We start from the raw sequence: 21,086 nt of genomic DNA on the forward strand, positions 1-21,086 counted from the left end.
TACTTTTTATACTTTATATTAACGATATTTGTAATGTTACTAAATTATAAAAATGGGTCATTTTTGCTGACGATACAAATGTATTTTGCTCAGGAAAACGATTGTATGAACTTTGGTTTGCTATTGAAAAGGAGCTAGAAATGATCAAACCTTGGTTCGATGTTAACACATTATCTCTTTTGGAAATCAAACGGAATTCTGTGATAATAAAATTTAAAGAGATTTTGAGATAAAATTCCTCGGGGTTGTGATTGATTATAAAGTAACCAACATATTGAATATATAAATGGTAACATTTCAAAGTCAATAACAATACTGTATACATGTAGAGATGTACTATATTCTAAGGCCTTGCATATAATGTATTTCTCACTTATACTTCCATATCTTATTGTGTGGAGGTGTATAGAAACCTTTATAAATTCAACAGTCTTGTTACAAAAACGAGCGATACGTATCATGAATAATGTTGGTTACTATGAGCACACAAATCCATTGTTTGTCAGACCTCATGTTTTGAAATGTAATGATTTGGTATATTATAAAATAATGCAGACAATGTACAGAGCTAAAGCAAACTCACTGCCAGACTGTACAAAGGTTGTTTTCATGAGTGTAAATATGATTTGAGAGATGTTTGTAAGTTTACTGTAAAAAAAATAAAAAAAAGGGATTCAAAGAAGATGTATCTCTATCGTAGGAGTTGAATTATGGAACAACGCTAAAATGAATGTAAGAACTCATTTTTGGTTTTCAAAAGGATTGTTTATAAAAACTATTTTTTAGGGTTAAAAAGGTTGTTTTTGTTCCCCCTTATATCAAATTCATTATCTGATTTAATTGATAAGAATTTAGGATAGGAATATATAAGCATTGTGATTCTACCTATACCTTTTCAGTCTTTCTGTTTTGTATATTGGATTGTGGCTTTACTTGTTGTATTGTAATGATTGACTGAATAAAAAACACATACATACAAAAATCGGTCCAAGTTTTTCTCCTTAACTGAATTAAGATACAAAGCAACTGAGTTAAAGTTCACATACAGATACAGATGAAAATATTTTTTCTCGGCACCAACACAGATTGGAGCCTGCATGATAACTATAATGCCCTCATTTCACGAACTGCAATAAGCCTGACCATAAGCCTTACTCTCTTCAACCCAATGGACAATGGCAGGTCAGGAATGGAAAATCATGTGATGCAGACACAATTGCTCAAGCCCACTACATTTCTAAATACTAAATTGAAATCAAAAGAACACAATCTCCCATAGATGCATATATTTACTTTTTTGGGTAGAATAGAATATAAAAGAGGGCTCACACCAGACATTTGGATATGTATTTCTATAAAAAAGTACGGCATTGCTTACCTCAGTGTTGAATCAGGACCTCAAATGTCAGTGTTAAGTAAAGGTCCCTTAAAATCATATGTGATTTATTTTTGTCCATGTATGTGAAGCATTTTCTAAAAGCTTTAAAGTGCTGCTGACTTTCTTTCTGGACAATAAGTGTAGAAATGTGAGCAGGGGCCCCGAGTGCTGTTACTCTTATCATATACGTCACAACCTGAGGCCTCACAAGATGGTGGACACAAATGTCAAGATTGTTTTCACTGTTTGTTTGTTCCTCTCTTCCCGTGTGTTCAGAAGGAAGCTCTTGTCCGTCATTAAGCATCATTACAACCCATTACCAGATATTTATCTAGGAACAACTCCCTTCCTCTTTGCCTCTTTCTTTCAGTCTTCAGAGTTGAGACGTGTCCCACCAAAGCATTGTTTGGGCTGAGAGTGGATTTTTCTTCTTTTTCTTTTCTTTTTTTTCCTGTTCAGCTCCACCATTTCTCATGCACCTAGCACGATGCATATTATTTATTTCCCCAGTACTTTTGCTTCTAAAACCTTGTGACTTTGAAACCTGACATGTACTATTCAAAATGTAACTATATTGAAGTATTGGGCATGAATATGATAGAGCTTTCTCTATTGTTATAGACGGCATGTTGAAAAGTCACGTTGTTTTGGGGCTGTTGGGTGGTTATTTGGGACATGAAAAATTAAAAATCAAACACAAAACGTTACTTTAATTGCTAAACTAATTCTGTTTCTGCTTGAGTCCTTTATCAGGTGCAAACAACACCAAATGAGTAGGCCTGACCTGCTGACTTTGTCAGCGCTGACATGGCGCTTATGCGGCGCTGGCTCTCAGAGCGATGTTGTCACACAGGTGAAGCTTGATATCGTCAGTTTATTGGCTTTCATCGTGTCCAGCCAACTGGGATGCTGCCAGGAGTGAGCCTCTGGCCTAATTGCAGATATAGATGTGTTGACTTCTACTATAAATAAACATCCACCTGTTACTGCACTATTTTTAACCTGTATAATGCTTCACTGCCTGCAAAGTAAATATATATTATTTGTATTGTTTTAAAGCAATGTAATATGTGCTATTCGTATTTTGTATCAGTATTCCTATAAGTAACAATTACACTTACTTACAGAATTATTAATACTTAGATGCTACAGATTGTGGTTAAACATCAATAGTATATGAATCCTCACCTTCAACACAAGTATAAACAGTGGCCACAAATCCTTGTATATTCTAACAATGAATTGAGGCTAGAGCTCTGTTCAGGTGTCAGCAAGTGATTTGTGGAGAGGAGGGGGTAATTCTATTGGCAATGGCACTCAGAGGATGATGATGATGGTAATTGGCTGAATGTTGGATTGGGTGGGATGGGGCGGGTCAGGTAATCCAATAGACGGACTCACTGAGCATTCTTATGGAGCAAAGAAAACCCTTCTGCAAAAATAAGACAAGGATGAAAATCATCATATAGTGTAATACAATGTAATTAACTTTGCTACTAAAGATGTCAGCAAATGCTTTCATCTGTCCTATTTGTGCAACTTTGTAACACATAAACAAATTAGTCAGGAATAACAAGACGATCCAGATAAAACATTCAGTCTCATACAAAGCAGACACTCAGAAAACAGCTGATGATGTAAATGTGTCAGCCAAAGTGAGTTTGATGCTCTGATTACTGTCCAGTATGGTGATGGCTGTGGACAATAAAGATGGAGATGATGCGCCCCAAAGGGCTGGGCCTGAGTTGGAAAAAAAAAAGAAAGAAAGTCAAGGGAAAATTAAGTAAAGGCACGAGACAATACTTTGTGGATGGAAAAGTCAAGCTCAGGACCAAGCAAGGATAACAATAATGAGAACTTGGCAGCTCAACGACAAAACAGAACTTTGCAGAGTCAGGAAAGACGGGCTAAAGGTTTAAACATTGGGCTCAGTAAAAACAAACCTAGGCTAGTGACAGAAAAGTCAGTAAAACGCCATCATAGCTCACGTAGGGCGTGAAGGAGGTCATGCACGGCCAGCGGGGAAGATGATGTGAAGGGCGTAGGTGGGATTGGAGTAGAGGGGAGTTAAACTGCCTGGACAGATGGTAGTCTGGAATTATGTCCCAGTGGTCAACTAAACCCCTTGAAAGGCCACTACTGAAATAGCAGACATACTGTTGAAGAACTTAAAGGTAGCTTTTAACCCCCCCTCCCTGTGCCATGTAAACAGGGGTTTCCCACAACATGTCTGCTGTGTTGGTCAGCGCATAAAAGTAATTAAAACGTTTTTATGAATCTGTAGCAGCAACATGTCTGTCAATTTCACGAAGTTGTAACCAGAAGGATACAGTGAAATGCTTTGCACCTCTGTTGATTGATCAATAAAGGCTACGACCGAAACCACCACAAGGCATAACTCAGAATTTTATTCATTTATAAAAATAAAAAAAAAGATCAGAATGATGAACTCTATACTGTCATATGCTGCATATATTTCTAGACTTTCAGAACCAATAGAGAAAAGTAGGATACGGGGGTTCATTTTAGTGGAAAGCTCAGCGACCTTAAATCCCGCATTAACAGAATTAACCCACTCGGCTTGTGTTTCCCCCTGCCCTCCTTATCTCTCACTGTCCCACTGTTGAGACACATCCTCCACGCTCCAGCCATCAGCTCCCCACACAACACAGCAATCACTTGCAGAGTTCGACAGGAGAGGTGAAATATTTTCAACAAAAGGGAAAATTCAGGTGGCACAGGACAACGAAATATAAATATTTTGCCAGTGAGTTTGTCAGAACTGACAGATTACTAAGACACTGAAAGCAACTACCATGGGAAATACTACCAGTAGCGCACTATCAAAGCAGATCCTGGAGGACCTCCAGCTCAACACCAAATTCACTCAAACTGAGATCTCCCAGTGGTACGAGAACTTTCAGAAGCAGTGCCCCACGGGACGCATTACACCAGAAGAGTTTGAGCAGATCTACACCCGCTTCTTCCCTGACAGCGATGCCAAGAGCTACGCACGACATGTGTTTCGCTCCTTTGACACCAACGATGATGGCACTTTGGACTTCAAGGAGTACATCATCGCACTTCACATGACTTCCACTGGGAGAACGACACAGAAACTAGAGTGGGCCTTCTCACTGTTTGATGTGGACAAGAACGGATACATCACCAAGACGGAGGTGACGGAGATCTGCCAGGTGAGGGGGAACACAGCGACGTGTCAGATAGGGATGGAATAATTCGACACTTTAATTGTGGTTCTAGTTTTAAAGATGATGTATCTTTCACTAAACATTTTTGCCTCTTCAGATTCATTCATCTTATGGTATGGAGAGTCATATCAACCGTGTTGACTAGGAGTGCCAAAGACAGAAAGACAATGTTATTCTCCCATAATCTTCATCTTTATCGCGGCTATGAACATATAATATCAGACATTTAAGTTCTGTTGCTCGTAGTCCTAAGAGGAATGTTTTATTCGAGGATGTCAAAGCTACATCAGAGGATTCTTGACATAACGCAAGTAAATACCATTGCTTGCAGTTTTTTAAGTTTAAGTTTATAATATTCAATGTTCCTTTTAATTCCTTTACCTTCCTTTTGTTGATATAACTCGCTGGTCATTTTAGTTTGGAGTAGTATAGTTTTGGATACTTATTGTTGGCCTGTATCATATTGTCATGTCTTCCTTTAACTTTGCCCACACCCTTTGTGGTCCATGTGGTCCAAATTAGTTGTTATTCATTGAAAAGTGGAAAACTAAGTCTCAGTACTAATTACCAGCCCAATTAGCCAGTCTATTTGAGCCCCAAACCCCTGATAATCTTTGTGATTACAGGGTTAACTCAGATAATGTAGGCAGACCCACTCTTAAGCAAGACTCCTCTTGTGTTGCTCGTCAGCCCTGAGTCTAATCCATGTTACTTTTATTCATGTCGATGATAATAGTTGTTAAACGTTGTTTTCATATCATCAAAACTGAGTCAGATGGAGGTTGTACAGTGTCTTATCTTCTTTTTAAAGACTAACGATATTGCATTGTAAGTGGTTTGGACAGATCAGCTGTCATTGTCATGGGATTTAATTCCTGCCTGAGTCCGTGTCCATCACGTCTACAACCGGTCAACAAAATAGCTTTATTTTAAAGCCACATTGCCAAAAGTTCAACAAACTACCACATAATTAGACTCTCTGCAGAGGTAGTCAATAAACAAATCTACTATTTGCACAGAAACTGACACCCTTATTCCAGAAAGATAATCCAAAATATCTGTTTTCATTTATCAAGTAAGTGAGGAAGGCAGGACTAACAATAGTTAAGTCTGGTGGAGCATCCTACACTAATATGATATGACAGATGAGTTAAGAGAGGCTGTAAACGCAGTGTATCTTTGAGGGTATCCACATGTGTATGTGACTGTGATATAGATATGTTCTCATTACTTATAAATTAGTAAATGCTATTCATCTATAAGTGTGAACTATATAGACAACATGATCAGAGGGGCAAGATGGAGGGACAGACCAGGGAGAAAAGAGAGGACATCTTGGTGTTTGGCCTGTGGCCCGAGTCTTGGCACTAATCCATGTTAATCTAGGTGTCTTAAATGTGGGAGATGAGTGCTTCCTCTCTAAGTGGGACACACACTTAAAGGCCTGAACCTAAAGTGCACAGTCATTTAGTTATTTACAATCTGCTGGATACTAAGTGGCATATTCCAGCTTCATTCTCTCTGAGAAATGACACAGATTGCCTGAATGTGGTGCCATGGGCGGCTCGATTATTAATTCATTTACTTTTAACTTGTAGCGTCTCCATTTTAATTGTGATGCCCAAGCCCTCCAGGATTGCTCTCTTAGCTGCATTTGGGAGGCAGATCAGCTGTCATGCGGGGATTGGGGGCTACATTTTATGTAAGATTTAATTGTAGGCTACTAGATTTGGTTGTATTCTGACACGTTTTACAGAGTATACAATGACTAATGACAGTAATCAGGGACTAGCCATAAGAAAAAGGGTTGGCCTGTAGCTTCTCTCTAAATGTCAAGTTGTTTTGCATCAGGCGCTCTATAAAACACAAAACACTAATTAACTTGAGCGTCCTCACTTGTCCTACAGGCTACACGCTTCATGGCTTGCACACATGTATTTGATGTGACTTTCCATACATTGTTTGTGTGAGAGAAATGATGCAGCATTATCACCCATCTTATTCCCAACCCCCCTCTCAGGCCATATTTAAGCTGATCCCCAAGGAGGAGCAGTGCAAGCTACCAGAGGATGAGAACACACCAGAGAAAAGAGCCAACAAGCTGTGGTCGTACTTCGAAAAGAAAGACAACGGTAAAAGAAATAACACACGCATGTCCATACATCAGGTCACTGTGTTCTTATCATATGTACTTATGTTAGGGAGAGATGAAATCAGCGTAAGCTCTTTCTACCTTTTCCTCAACAGCTGTTCTCACATCCTGTAGTGAAGATTACTTTTTTACAGCTTTTTGGCTTAACAATAATACAAGCAATAAATCCACCTGGGGCACATCTCTTCCCCCCCCCCCCCCCCCAGTTACAGCATATCTCATGTGTCATGCAAGCTTTATTATGTTATTGTGTATGTAGCAGCCATGTATCATGGAGCCTTAAGTGACTCTACTGCTTTGCATGCTACTGTCATTCACACAAGAGATAAGGCCGATTTCTTAGATGAGATAAAAGACGCTTTATTCAACCTCATCATTACACCAACACTTCTTACTTGTATATCCTGTTTACTGTTTTCTCTTCATTTCCCCCCTCAGAGCGACTGGCCGAAGGAGAGTTCATTCAAGGAGTGATTGAAAATGATAATGCCATGCGTCTTATCCACTATGAACCAATTAAACAATAAAGTCATTCCTACTTTGCCCACTCACAGACTCTTTTAAACTGGCATTTCTTCCTAATTTCCTTCCAGCCTCAGATGCTCCTCCCACTTCCTCTTTGATCCACTCAACCCCTCTGTGTAAATACTTTTTTTCTGCATTGTTGTTCATGTCATATGGATGATACATTTATATCAAGTAGGCTAAAAGAGGCACATCATGGCGTAGTGTTTATAGCGTGTGTACAGATAAAAAGAAGATGTATGGTTATTATTGATGCAATATATATATATAAAGAATGTGTATTATAAATATAGTTATATTGTCAATCTTTTAAATGGTTGACATTTAATTTTGGCTACAGAGAAATTAATGGTAATGACAACTATATTTTTTACAGGAATGTCTTAATATAAGTGGTAGCTCTTAAGTGGTGTCTATTCACAATCATTAAAGGTTTTCTCATACATCTGTGCTTTGAAAATATGAATTTATTTGTCTTCTATGACCTGGAAACATACTGTATAATATAATGTTGACAAAAATGGCGCTTTAGGTCTTACGTTTTCAATTATGTTTATCCCAGACACTAAATCCAGGAGTATCCCACATGTAAAACCAACAAACATTTAAGGTACATTTTGGTACACTCATTTTGAAAATGTTGCATGTATAATTTCACATTAAACACAGTAAATACTTGAACGTGGTATCCAGTTAAAACCAATTATTTCCCTGACATTTTTCATGGTGCAGATTGTTTGTTTGTTTGTTTGTTTGTGTATGTGTGTGTGTGTGTGTGTGTGTGTGTGTGTGTGTGTGTGCAGCCTGTCGGTGTGCGTGCCTGTGTTTCTTTCCAACTTTCAGTCTGACCCCCCACAACCCGCTGCCCCCGCTGCCCCCTCCACCCCTCCATCCCTTCACATGCTTTCCATCTCTCCTCACTCTATTCCTCCTTCTTTCCATCCAACTCGGGATTACTGGTTTACACATAATCTTCTGTTCAACATCAGAGAGCAGACTTTTCAAAATCTCTGTAATCTTTCTTTCACTGTGTGTCTATCGTATGGGTTCGTCTGTGCATCTGCAGAGAGACTGTTTTTTTTGTAGCCTCTGGTATACATGCATTGCATAAAAAATTGGTCATAAGCAAGAGAAGAGCTTGAAAAAGTAAGCATGTCGCCACTCCGATAAATGAGAATATATTATATATTTACTCTAAAGGACGGGCTGATCTGGTTTCAACAGGAGAAGAAACATCGACCCTGTCTAAGCAGTGAAATGATCACTGTCCTTATACATTGTATGTTAATATATAAACAATAAAATGATTTAAACATGTATATGCCTTTACATAAAGAGACACACATTTACTTTCCTAGCATGAGGCACTGAGAAATACCCAGAAAACAGTCCCAGACAAAGTCTTGCATGTCAGTGGGACATATTTATATATTGCAGTCTTTGCAGTTTGATATGCATTGATTTGACCGGCCTTCAACCACCAATTTGTATGTTCCTATTTCACTGAAAGTCATAGTGAAAGAAAAGAAAAACAGGACGTATTTGCTCACGTTGATCGTCTTCAGCACGGCGACAGCGTCATTCCTTTTTCCGTTTTTCAGGCCTTTTCAGTTGATGGATATAAAAGATCCCCTAACAAGGTGAATCAACTCGGACCATGGCGTCATCCATCTCATCCATCTCTCTCTCACAGTCTTCACACCCCTCTGGGCCACAGCCTCCTACCAAAACTAGCGTTGGTACATCTCCATTTCCCACTCCAACCACACTGCCATTCGGGGCCCACGCTACGTCGATCATGCCCTCTGGACACTGCAACAGGCCGCTGACAGAGTAGAGCCCGCCTCCTTGAACGACCTCATCGTAGGACGGAGCATGAGTGGCGGCTCTCGCTTCCTCCAAACGGAGCCTCTGTTTGCGACGGAGCTCGATAATGGTCTTTGTGTAGGAGTTGAGCGTGACCACAGCTGCGCCCATACAGCAACTGAAGGACACCCAGGCAAGACTGGGAACAGGGGAGATTTAGAGAAGAACATCCTGTAAGTAACAACAACATGCAGCAAACAATGCAGCTTTATACTGTCCCAAAAGAGCGGCCACCTACGCAAAAGACCAGCCGTAGTCCCAGGACTGAGGCCTCCAGTCTTTGGGGCCCACAATGACTGTCATCTGAAACACTGTGGTGTACATCATATGGGCCACCATCCCTAGAAGACCTATATGTAGGGGGGGGTGAAACAAACAAAAAAACAGACAGAAAAAAGAAAGACGAGCATGCGAATAGAGAATCATATATGGAGGAGATTGTTCTAAGTTAGTTAAAGAAAACCCCCAAAGTGCAATGTAAGGATCCACTGCGCCTCACCTGATAACACAGTACAGATAGCTGCATAGGCATTAATCTTTAGCGAGTGCATCTCTTTCTTGGAACACAAGACTTCCAGCCACATCAGTAAGAAGCCCATCCCCAGCAGACCGATGTACGTAAACTCTGAAATGACTGAGAGCCAGAGCACACCTGCAACATTGAAAATACAAACTAATTTTAAACACACAAATCCATAGAGAACAATGTATAATAATTTCATGTTTTTTTTATTTTATATACCGGCTGAAACACAACTCACCTTGTGTTTCTCCAGGTGTTAACTCGATAAAGCTTCGACATTTCTCCCCTGCCAACCGAATGTATAGATATGAACAAAAGGAAGACAGTTCTTTAAGAACAAATGCAACGATTAGGTGGAGAACTGAGACTGAAAAGAAACTAAGAACTAATAATGTGTGTTTGATTGTGTGTGCTTTGGCCTCACCATCGCTGTGTTTCTCACAGCTCTCCCAGAAACCAGTGTGGAAGTATCTAAAAGCAAACTTGTCTTCTCCCGTCTCCCAGATGTACTGAACTGCATTGGCCAGCTGCCTCTGTCTGATCTTGGCCAGCTCGTCTCTCCTGGCTGGAGACAGTGTGCGGTTGAAGGGGTTCTGGGTGGGACTCTCTGTGTGACGCACAAGGGGATGACAATGAAAAGAGCATCCAAGGTACATTTTTCCACTTGATAATTCCTGTTATGGATAACGGAGTTGGTGACAGGAGTAGAACCCAACACGCGCTGGGTGGAACAATTCTTTACAGCTCTTAACATCAAGACAGCAACGCTTTCATGCACATCTGTGGGCAAACTTTACTCTTCAAACCAATCCAGACCTGCACGAGCAATATCATGCAAACATCAAACAAACTCATGACCCTCTTCCTATTAGGAAACAGCCTCAACAAATGATCCAACTTATAGTACATGCATGATATCCACAGACACTGCAAATGCACTCACACCTCAGAAATACCTAACAGGTTATTTGACTGAATATTTTCCATCCTCAAAAGCTTTATGCACCAATTGCCAGAGACATACAAGGACTGTGTTCGAGTATGAGCTTTAGAACGAGAGAAACAGTGAGCACAAAACCAAGTGTGTTATTCACACCTTTTTTCTCAAAAGTCACATCCCTCTGTGTTTTCAGTCACATGCAGGCTTGTCAGCTCGCACCTTGCCGTCCCACGTGTGTGTTTGTACATCATGTTCAGAAGCATAAGGGAGACTTAAATCCACCACTGTAAAGGTAGATTTTTTTGTACAAGTAAACAAAGTACATGTAGGGATGAAAGATGATTCCTCTATGCAGTAAGAGAAGTTAATCCCATTGTGGATTAAGCATATCTGTTGAGAAAGTAAAAACCAAGCAGCAGGCAGTGCGCTCGCCCCCATGGACCAATAAACCTTTGGGATCTACCCTCACACCCTGCAGATTATTACAAACCCATAATTAAGTTCACTGTGGGACCAAGGTATGTTCAAAAAGAGATTAAAAATAAATAAAACCGAGGACAATCAGTTTCTCACACGGGAGGAAGCCTGTGAGTTTATCCACTCAGATTAGTTTGAGGTATTGGTTGTTATGAAGGGACACAAATAAATCCAATATTGGTGTAATCAGGTTCAACGGTCAAGGCCAAATTCTTTGAAAAGTCAGAAAGCTGCAATTTATATCTTCGACACGTTTTGGAAGATTTAAGAGACGATACGCAACGACAAATTGACCACATGACACTCAAACCAAGACACGCTCAGCACATTCAACAGAGGCCTCAACAAGCGTTAAGGCTCATTCATACATTCATGAGGAATTAATCTTAATTTAAAATGACAAAGAAGAGTTTTCAATCACATCTCAGAGTTTGGTCATTCTACTTGATCGGCTCTACTGAGACAGAGTCTGCTAATGAAGGCCGTGAGATGCAGTTGAAAGCTCCAGAAAAGACTGTAAATAGACTTTGAGACAGGATTGTTTTTGACAAATTATGGAGATTGAGCAAGAAATACAGAAATGATACAACTGTCTGATTATCATTGGAACTGGATAATGTATTATTGATTCTTAAAGCAATGGTGCATTATCCTGCTGAGAGTATATGTCTGTAAGAGAGTAGCCTGTGACGATGATGGGTGGTATGGCACCTGGTCAGGAACAACATTTCAACATTCAAAGTCAGTTATCATATTAGTAATGCCTGACTATTGCAAACGCCTGATGCCAAGAAAACAAATGAATCCATGAACTCATGCTGTTTACAACATATTGTGATTTGCCCGTGAACGTGTTGCTACAGACATCAGGATAAGTCACCAGGCAGCTTTTTATAGTTTAGGATCGTCTACTTTTGCTTTGGGCCAGCTCATAGTTTAATATTCTGAAATACTCCTGTCCACCAGTGTGGAACATAACACATTTACTCGGTAGTACTTTATCAGAAAGATGTACAGTACTTTATCCTTCTACTTCACCACATGTACTTTTTATTCCACTAAATGTATTTGACAGCTGTACTAATTACTTTGCAGATTAACATTTGACATAGAAAAACACACCAACAACCTACTTAAAAAGGTTGTGAATACTTCTTACATCATTATTAACATATCTATTGTATACTTGTTGTTTCCTTCTTCGCTAGAAAAAGTTCTTAGTATTCAACTCTTTTTGCTCCTTTGTTCGTAGAGTTCGACCTAAAGAAAATGAATGCAACATTGTCATTTATGAGATGCTAAATCTGTGTATGTTCACCAATAATCTTGAAAATGTTGAACTGAACCTCACTTGAAATTCAAAAAGTTGTCAAAATCAGGAGGGAGCTGGATATTAAAATAAACGAATGCACACAGTAAAAATAGAAGAGCAATCCAAGTTACGGTACACGTGGAAAAAAAGAAACAATAAAGCTGCACAAATGACGTGGAGATCTAAAAGACAATGGGACATCTACCTGTGGTGTAAGGCTCGCTGTTGTTCTGACCACAGTTCTTCATTTTGACGGGCGACAGGCAGAGTGGCTTGACCACCTTGTGGGTGCCCTCACACCAGTAAGAGGTGCAGAGAGCCAGGATGGAGAGGGCCAGAGCCAGAGTGGTCAAGGTCAGGGAGAGCAAGGAGCGAGATCGACGGGACATACGCTCCAGCATGGCCACACAGGTGAAGAGGGAGGCAGGGGGAGGACAGAGAGAGAGGGGGCAGGGGGGAGGGGGGGGGGGAGAGAAAGGAAGGCAAAGAGGGGGCAGATGACGCACGTGGGAAGAGGACAAACGGGACAGATGGAGCCGTGAGGGTGGGACAGATGCTTTGGGCTGGGTTAAAGAGGTGATGAGCAGCCAGGTTTAAATGGAAAGATAAATACGATGTCGCAGTAGAGACACAAGATGACGATGCGAAGCTGACAAAGTGATACTTTAAAGTCAGTGTGATTAAAAGAGAGAAAGATAAAGAGAGCAAGAGGGGAGGTAGGTGGATGAGATGCTCTAAAGTTGATACACGTGGGAAAAGACAGATGGAAGAAAATAAATGAACAAGAGAGGATTTAGGTGGACGGTGGTTCACTCGAGGAGAACTGCAAGGACATAACAGAATGCTGGCCACGCAGCGTTAATGTGATCTCCTGCTATTGGTCCCTGTGGTGAATGATTGTGGCCATACATCCCCTGACTTCAGCACTTGTAGACCCTTTTGTGTGTGTACTTAATAGATCAGTGTGACTGTACCAAAAGAACATACAAAAAGACTAGTATGTTTTAAAGAGGCGATAGTGGACATCTTTATATTCATCCCAATTCATCACCTGGCAAAAGAAAGTTCATTTAAATAGTTAAATAGAGCACATAAAGGCGAAAACCAGGGTGTCCATATGGTGACGTATGGCTTTGTTGGATATCAGTGAGCCATAAAAGTGCCTGAAGACAACTGTCCTCCTGGTTGTAAAGACGGGCTATGGAAGAGCAAGTAATGTGTGTTATCCTGTGATCCCGGCTAATATCTTCCTGCTTCCTGATTAACTCACTCAGGCCTGGCCCTGCCGCTCATCATGAACTCCACTGCTGGACCCTGAGTCAGTAGAAGACAAGACGGAGGGGTGCAAAAACAAGAGATTACTTTTTTTGATGAAATTATGGATAAACCACAGTTCTAAATGAAATTTTTACTAGTAATCCCTGATAATCTTCTTTAATCTGTTTGTGTTAGGTGTGTTTTAGTGTGAAGTGCATTTTCTGACCATGTCTGCTGTCCGTCTCTCATGCAATGTCTCCCCATCAGCCCACAGAGCCTGAAATACAACAGAGCATTAGTTAAACCAACTGAACTCAGCACAATGCCGGATCTACATGGGAACATGGTGGTTTCTAGTAGCTAAAATAATGTTGACCATAAACACATTGAGTAACAACATTGGGGGGGGGGGGGGGGGGGGGGGGGGGGGGGGGGGGGAATTAATTGTGGCTACATGTTGACGAAGGACTACAATCTGTAAGAATATGTATGTTTCTGGACATGGATTTTATTTGTATGTTTTACTGTATCTGTGAAAAGAGTTGATTAATATGTGTAACTTGTACAACAGCCAAGGAAGAAGGCGGCCGGCCTAAATATCTAATTTATGTGATGTTTTAAATGTTAAAGACAGCTAGCTGTACACAGTATGTAACCTGCACTCGATTTATCCCGATATTATCAATTTTTCCTCCAGTTCTTCTCAATTAACATTACTCTTCAGTAATAACCTTTTGAACATATTTAGTGTAAACAATATAGGTTCGCAAATTCACAGCATAAACAGGCTGGATGCAAGTTTATCTTTAGATTTAACCAGAATCTTACATGAAGACTTTAACACCGATATACATTTTATGTAATCTTACAAGAAAATTTGAAATTCTTTGTGAAAATTAACAACAGAAACAAATAAGTTCATTGTTTTTTCAGATGTTTGACTTTCTCGACAAATACTAAGCAGCTGATTAGAAAATGGACAGAGACCATTTGCCTCATTTGAACCTAATAATATGAATAATATGCTCCATTAAATAAGAAAAGCAATATGGGATTGTAAGTAATAATTGAATGATTGATTAGTTTCTTTACGTGAGAAAAGAGTGAATAATGCACATAATAGGAATTCAAAGGAGAACATCTTAATATTACTTGTTTTATCTGAACATCAATAATAATAATGATAACCCAAAGCTACTCAGTTAAAATCATAAAAAGAAAAGCATCACATTCTCACATTAGAGATGCGCTGTGTAAAAAAACACACAATTTTACTGGAATTATAAATCTTTTGTTGACCGATAATATTTTCAGCTCTAGTTATGATAAAAAAAAAATCAGTGACAAGTACCCACCAAAGATATTGTTCTTGTCCCTTGTAGCACTCCGGGTCAAACATGAGGTTGCTATCCCAGAAAAACACGGTCACGTCCTCAGTTATGTCCGCCTTGTTCGAGAGCTCTTAAAAAGCTCCTTAAGAACTTGATTTTAGTTGCTCCATCTTGAACCGATTCTCCGTGTCACTAACCTCTTCATTTTTGCCCTCTGCATCCGTCACTAGTATTCCTCTTCCAGGAGTGGCCCTTACCTCTCCAGCTGTACTCCTCCCTTTAATCCTCCTGTCCAATAGTTGGACGGAGATGCAAGACTGATGGAGCGACTGAGTGTCTGTCTCCACGCCACTCTACTCTCTTTTCTGTCTTTCTTGGGAATTTATGTCACAAACCCATCCTGAATCATGTAATCCCTCTAAGTCCATCTGTTACTGTAGTGCCCCCTCGCTTTCTGTGTCTGTCCCTTTTCACAACCTCCCAAAAACCTTTAACATCAGTCTGAGCTCTATGCAAATTAGACTTTCACTAGGGACTCAATTATTACACGAAAAGAGTGAATATGTGTGTGAACCAACACAGCGCTGTGCAAAGCCAATGTTAAGTGGATATTTTTGGAACCAAATGTGATTCCTCAAAAAGACAGTTGAACGAGCTTTATATAGTTACAATCATTTATTTACAATATGTATGTACAGAAAAACTGAAAGAAAAACAAGGCAAAAACAACATTGTGTGCATGTCTGGAAGATGATTTAAGAAAGGGGGAGGTGACGAGAGCAGTTTAACCCCAGGCTTGAGATTTACAGTAATGCAGAATGAGCTTTCCATCACTGCCAAAACACTGAAAAAAAGAGAGAAGAAAATACATTATGGTAAATGTTCGTTAAAAAAGTAATGCAGAAGAGTGATGCAACAGTACAGCTCCAAAATGACTGTGAAAACAATAATGTTAACTGCTAAATTTCATTTTATATAATTGACCTGATGAGCAGGAAGAACGGATGTCGACTGGGAATTCTGGACTCTGAGGTCTTTGCTGTTACTTTAATCAGTGGTTAAGGATTTGGGCATTTCTTACGTGGAGCATCCCTCTTATTGCCTCCTCTGCTGGTCAAAGCTCCACATGAACATTTCACTCCTATGGGCTGAGCTCCAAAGGCTTGACAATTACATTAGGGTCTAAGAGACTATGAAAATATGGTAAAAACATGCAGTTATACTGCGGTTAAGTGTTCTAAATATTAGTACATTATCGGTTTGAGCGTGTATTTACAGTATTTCTCCTATAAAAAATTTAATATTTTCAGAATGTTTACATTATTGAAAACTTCTTAACGGTAATCACTTACTGAATAAAACAGAATATTTCAATAAACCTATGTTGCAATTTTATGACCTGGTTTAAGATTGTGTGCAAGTTAAAGTTGTTGCTTTTTCTGTGATTTCAACCACATGTTATGGTCTTTATCAGCTAAACGAACTGAAATCGAGTTTGTGTTTGTTGCGGTTGATTGAACGCTCGGAAAAAGTCAGTAACTGGACTTTGGAGTCTAGTTATTTTGTTCCACGTCCTGTTCCAAAGGTCAAGAATGAACATCAATGCTCATGTTTTTAAGTACATTAAAAAAGTGAGAAGACAAAAGTGACTAATGTTTATCTGCTTTTGATTTCTCTTTTAAATCCTCTTTGCTGAATTGTATTATGCCTATTTAAGGAAACTCCCGACATTAAAACGTGTGTTATATGTACTCACATCAAAAAGGACCCCTACGTCTTGATCCGGTGAGGGGGCAAATGACTGGTTAACATAAATGAACTGGAGAAAAAAAAAAGCAGAAGTAGTTATATGTAAATAACTGAAAGACCTGAAGCATGTTTTCAAAGCCTCTGTCCAATGCAGGACTTCAGAAAGTGAACCAACGAGCAGACAAGCTACATTCTTACCAATTGTTCACTGCCATCAAGCTTGAGGAAACGAGAGATGAACTGAGACAGGGACTGTATCGTCCTCCCCCTTTCCACGGCCCACTTCTTTGTTTTCATTATAGGAGTGTTTCCTACTGCCTTCAGCAGCACATCAACTATAAAAAATGAGAAAATAAAAAGTAAAAGTGCTGCCGCTGCCATCCACACTAGACTGGGCAAATCTAAACATGAACTGTTTAGGAGGAATTTCTGGAGAAGTTGAATCCAGTGACGCATAACCACAGTGGAAAAACTCAAACTGATGTGATGTTGATTTGTATCCAGTCGAGAATTAAAGAAACTGCAGAATGACATGTCTTTAAAAATGGGCCGATGCCATCAGCACTATAAAAAGGAGCATGTCGCTTGGGTGTTTAAACTTTTTTATTATAGCCTACAATTCTTTTATTCACCTCTGATGTTGATTTCAATTATCTTTATTTCCTATAGCTTTCCTGTTTGGTACAATTGTGAAGACTACAGTCTCCATGAATACTTAGATAAAAACCCTTCTACTTATTGTAATTATAAGCTTTGAGATCCACTGTTGTCAAACATTTGCCTTGATGAAGGTCTAGTGACGGAAAACTTTGCTTTATTACTAAAAACCTGCAACAGTCCTTCTATGTTGAGACTTCATTTCATTTTTTATTTTTTACTTTAAATCCTATGACCAAGTAATATCCATAGATCTTAGAAGCTTGGCTACACATCTATAGAATGATTTGCTGTATCTTGTTGATCCTGATTGGGTTTCATCTCAATGTTGTTAATAAGACGTGAAACTTCAGCACCTACGAAATAACATTAAAGTTATTTGGCAAAGTTGAACATTGTTTTTTAATTCATTTATTAGTTTCAAAATAAATACTTATGGAACAGAAAACGACCCTTGAATCCAACCTCACACTGCTAATGAAAATAATAAGAAAACAAAAAGGAGTATTTCCTGAACAAACCACCAGTTCAATAAACTGAGCTGTGAGAGTTTGACCGTTTAAGCTAACCGGAGTTTGTTAGCTTAGCCTTAATACATTACTCTTACGTACAATATGTGTCGTTGCTATTGACATTAACGTGACATGTATTTGATACATTATGAAAATAAATAGCCCCTCTGAAAAATATTTGCCATATGAGAGCAAAGAGATATGTTGCCTTGATACATTTTAGCTTTAGCTTAAGACGTTCCTCAAACCGGAAGTACTGTGTTAAAAGCTAACTGTTGATTGGGTAAACAGAAAAAAAGAATAACTCCTATTGGCCAGAATTGTTGTCAATAATTTTCCACGTCACACACCCGGAATTGCTTCCTCTCACACTATCAACAATGCTCGTAAACAGATGGTATTATTCGCTTTTTGAGTAGAATATTTGATGTGTTACACTTTCTTACTTTTTTTCTTATCATCAGTTGTCGTCGACTCGTCCGAAGGCGGTTGTGACTCCTCTTTTTGCGTTTCTATTGGGGACTCTGCGTTGTCAGACATCTTCATGTGAACACTGTGGGCTACTTTATGGTTCCCACCCACCTGAGCTGCCGAGGCGATTCGCGGTGCACAGTCGCTACTATTGGTTCACAGAAACGTCAATCACCAGTACTCGTAATTCTATTGGTCAATCCACCTTGGACGATCTGTGAAAGGCTATTGAACTTGTGTGTCCTCTTCGCTACATGCTAGAGTAGTTATTATTTTCATGTTGCCATATTTGATGATAACGTAAGGGTTCCGTTGATGTGGTTGATATTGTGCCGTTGTTGTATTCAATGCATTATTTCACTTGCCAGTAAAATAGGTAACGTTACATTTTCTGTTGGTTTCTAATTACACAGGAGGCGTCACATGGGACGTTATACTTTAACCTGACAGTTGCACACTTCACGGTCCTGTTAAACCTGTCACCGACTTCCTCTCCTCCTCCTCACAATCGGACAATTCAGACAACAGTAAGTTAACATTTGTTTTATATTTAAGTTCGCTCAAATAACAAAATGACCGAGGACCGCAGTCATCCAGGATACTAGTTGGTCTCACGTTGTGAAGACAATGCAACACAATGGAGGAAATATTTCGCACACGGAAGATAACCTCTAGACACAAACTGCACCATGAAACACTCACTAGAAGTTTCAAATAAAGCTCAAAAGTATAGCCACCACATTGTAAACATGACATTCAATGCTTATTTCTTCAGATGTTATTGTTAAAAGCTTCAGAGCTATTTAAATGCCATCCCTAAATACCTCTAGAATTGTACCTTTAAAGTATCTGAGTTTCTGTGACCTTGCTCTTGCAGTGGCGAGCGTAGGCAGGCTCTCCACCAAGGATTCAGTGCTCTTCCTGTGTGACATGCAAGAGAAGTTCAGACCCAACATCTTCCAGTTCAACAACATTGTCAGCAATGCGGCCAGATTGCTCCAGGTTGGAAATACTCTCCATCACACCAATATCTCATTATCTATCAGTTGTACAAGTGATCAGCCTCAGGAATTAATTTGTACGTATTCATTATTTCTCTCCTTATTCTCACAGGCCAGTCGTGTTCTGGGCATCCCCCCCATTTTGACAGAGCAGTATCCCAAAGGCTTGGGTCCCACGGTACCTGAGCTGGGAGCAGAAGGCCTGGCAGCTCATGCTAAAACGTGCTTCACCATGATGATAGATGTGGTGGAGAAGGAGCTGCAGGCCCTGGGGAACCCCAAGCAGGCTATACTGTGTGGAATAGAGGCACACGCCTGTATTGCAGTAAGATCACATCATTGCAGTTGAGCTGTTCAAATGACTTCTTCTGTCTCAGCATCATAAAACACAACATGAAGACCACTTCCAGTAGTGAACGCATTTATGTGTGCTTTTGTTGACATCAGGCTTCAATGACGCACGCTTATCCCTCTGTTTGAAATGTATTTAAAGTGTGTACCACAGTTGTATTAATCAGGAAACACATTTATGTGCAGGTTTGAAATGAAGGGTGACAAAGCCTATACACATCAGTAGTGTCGAATACATTCTTGCATGATTTTGTTTTCAAATTGTCATTGGGCCCGAGAAATGAAAGAATTACTCACACAGCCTCTAAAACAATTTCCAAGATGTACCTGAATGTGTATGTTCGTTGTATATTTATGCAAAAAAAATACTAATTATTGCCATTAAGAATTACCAACAATTTGTGACTAAGTTATGCAATTACGTGCCACAGAGTTTCGGTTAATGAATAAGTTTTTCCACAGTGCACAACATTTGACCTGCTTGAAAGGGGAATTGAGGTTCATATTGTGGCTGATGCCGTCTCATCCAGAAGGTATCTTGAATGTTTTGTTTTATCTGCTATATAGCATCAATATCACCTGCATTAAATATAAATCTGTTCCCGTGTGTGTGTGTGTGTGTGTGTGTGTGTCTGGAAACTGCGCGTGTGTGTGTGACTACGTTTGTGTCTCCCTCCACAGCCAGACGGACCGTTTGTTTGCTCTGTCTCGACTGAAGCAGAGCGGAGCTTACCTCACCACCACAGAGGCTGTTCTGCTGCAGCTGGTTCAAGACGCCAAACACCCCAACTTCAAGGAGGTGCTGACTACACCAGTTACTTTTGTTTGTTTCGATGTGCCATAAACATACATGTTCTGCAGTATACCCTCCGACTGCTGTCAAACAGTGCAGACTGCAGCTTTAATACACCGCCTACATACTTTGTTACTGACACTGTCGGACCAGTTACAGGTGATCTTACTAGTTTCAGGTGATTCTTCATACTGCAGCGATCTTGCCTTCTGATAATGCTGCCAGCATAAGTCACGAAAGTGACAATCCATATATATTCTTTATTAACAGATCCAGAGGCTTTTGGCCCACCCGTCCCCCGACACCGGCCTCCTCGGCTTCTTCAGCGCTATGTAGGGAGATCATCACCTGCCATTCTGTCTGAGATATACTGTGCAGAATTTCACTGCTTCCAACCAACTAATAAAGTGATGCTGCTATAAAGCTGTCCTGGTTTTGTGTTCATTTTTCTAAGTCAAACATGCCTCATGCCTTGTGAGGGTCTCCTGGGTCAAAACAGTTTGAGGACACACGTACAGGTTGTTCCTCTTTATTGATATCCGGGTGAGCCCAAAGCTGCAGAGACTTCTACTTCAAGCT

At 39.9% G+C, this 21,086-nt stretch overlaps 4 protein-coding genes across 5 annotated transcripts; 2 read left to right on the forward strand and 2 right to left on the reverse strand.

The window, feature by feature from the left end:
• Positions 1–4,194: 4,194 nt before the first annotated feature.
• Positions 4,195–7,269, forward strand: rcvrn2 (recoverin 2). Its single transcript, XM_034553904.1, has 3 exons — positions 4,195–4,575; positions 6,611–6,722; positions 7,181–7,269. The coding sequence occupies exons 1-3, from the start codon at positions 4,195–4,197 to the stop codon at positions 7,267–7,269; spliced, it is 582 nt and encodes a 193-aa protein (XP_034409795.1).
• A 1,361-nt stretch (positions 7,270–8,630) lies between these two features.
• Positions 8,631–12,786, reverse strand: si:ch211-149k23.9 (germ cell-specific gene 1-like protein). The gene is made up of 6 exons (XM_034553906.1): positions 12,591–12,786; positions 10,081–10,263; positions 9,895–9,942; positions 9,633–9,785; positions 9,372–9,483; positions 8,631–9,272 (listed from the first exon to the last, which is right to left on the reverse strand). The coding sequence occupies exons 1-6, from the start codon at positions 12,784–12,786 to the stop codon at positions 8,900–8,902; spliced, it is 1,065 nt and encodes a 354-aa protein (XP_034409797.1). The 3' UTR covers positions 8,631–8,899.
• Positions 12,787–15,641: 2,855 nt separating this feature from the next.
• On the reverse strand, positions 15,642–18,471 carry atg12 (ATG12 autophagy related 12 homolog (S. cerevisiae)). Its single transcript, XM_034553905.1, has 4 exons — positions 18,338–18,471; positions 16,921–17,057; positions 16,730–16,792; positions 15,642–15,817 (listed from the first exon to the last, which is right to left on the reverse strand). The coding sequence occupies exons 1-4, from the start codon at positions 18,435–18,437 to the stop codon at positions 15,758–15,760; spliced, it is 360 nt and encodes a 119-aa protein (XP_034409796.1). The 5' UTR covers positions 18,438–18,471; the 3' UTR covers positions 15,642–15,757.
• On the forward strand, positions 18,233–20,934 carry isoc2 (isochorismatase domain containing 2). 2 transcript variants are annotated; one of them, XM_034553903.1, is made up of 7 exons: positions 18,233–18,288; positions 18,776–18,889; positions 19,240–19,364; positions 19,476–19,688; positions 20,177–20,247; positions 20,396–20,513; positions 20,778–20,934. In XM_034553903.1, coding segments are annotated over exons 2-7 (594 nt in total). In that variant the 5' UTR covers positions 18,233–18,288; positions 18,776–18,888; the 3' UTR covers positions 20,844–20,934. The 2 variants fall into 2 exon arrangements, with proteins under 2 accessions (XP_034409794.1, XP_034409793.1); XM_034553902.1 differs by lacking the exon at positions 18,233–18,288 and adding an exon at positions 18,538–18,662.
• Positions 20,935–21,086: the final 152 nt, after the last annotated feature.

Source organism: Cyclopterus lumpus, chromosome 16, assembly GCF_009769545.1.
Source record: "Cyclopterus lumpus isolate fCycLum1 chromosome 16, fCycLum1.pri, whole genome shotgun sequence".
Lineage (NCBI taxonomy): Eukaryota > Metazoa > Chordata > Actinopteri > Perciformes > Cyclopteridae > Cyclopterus > Cyclopterus lumpus.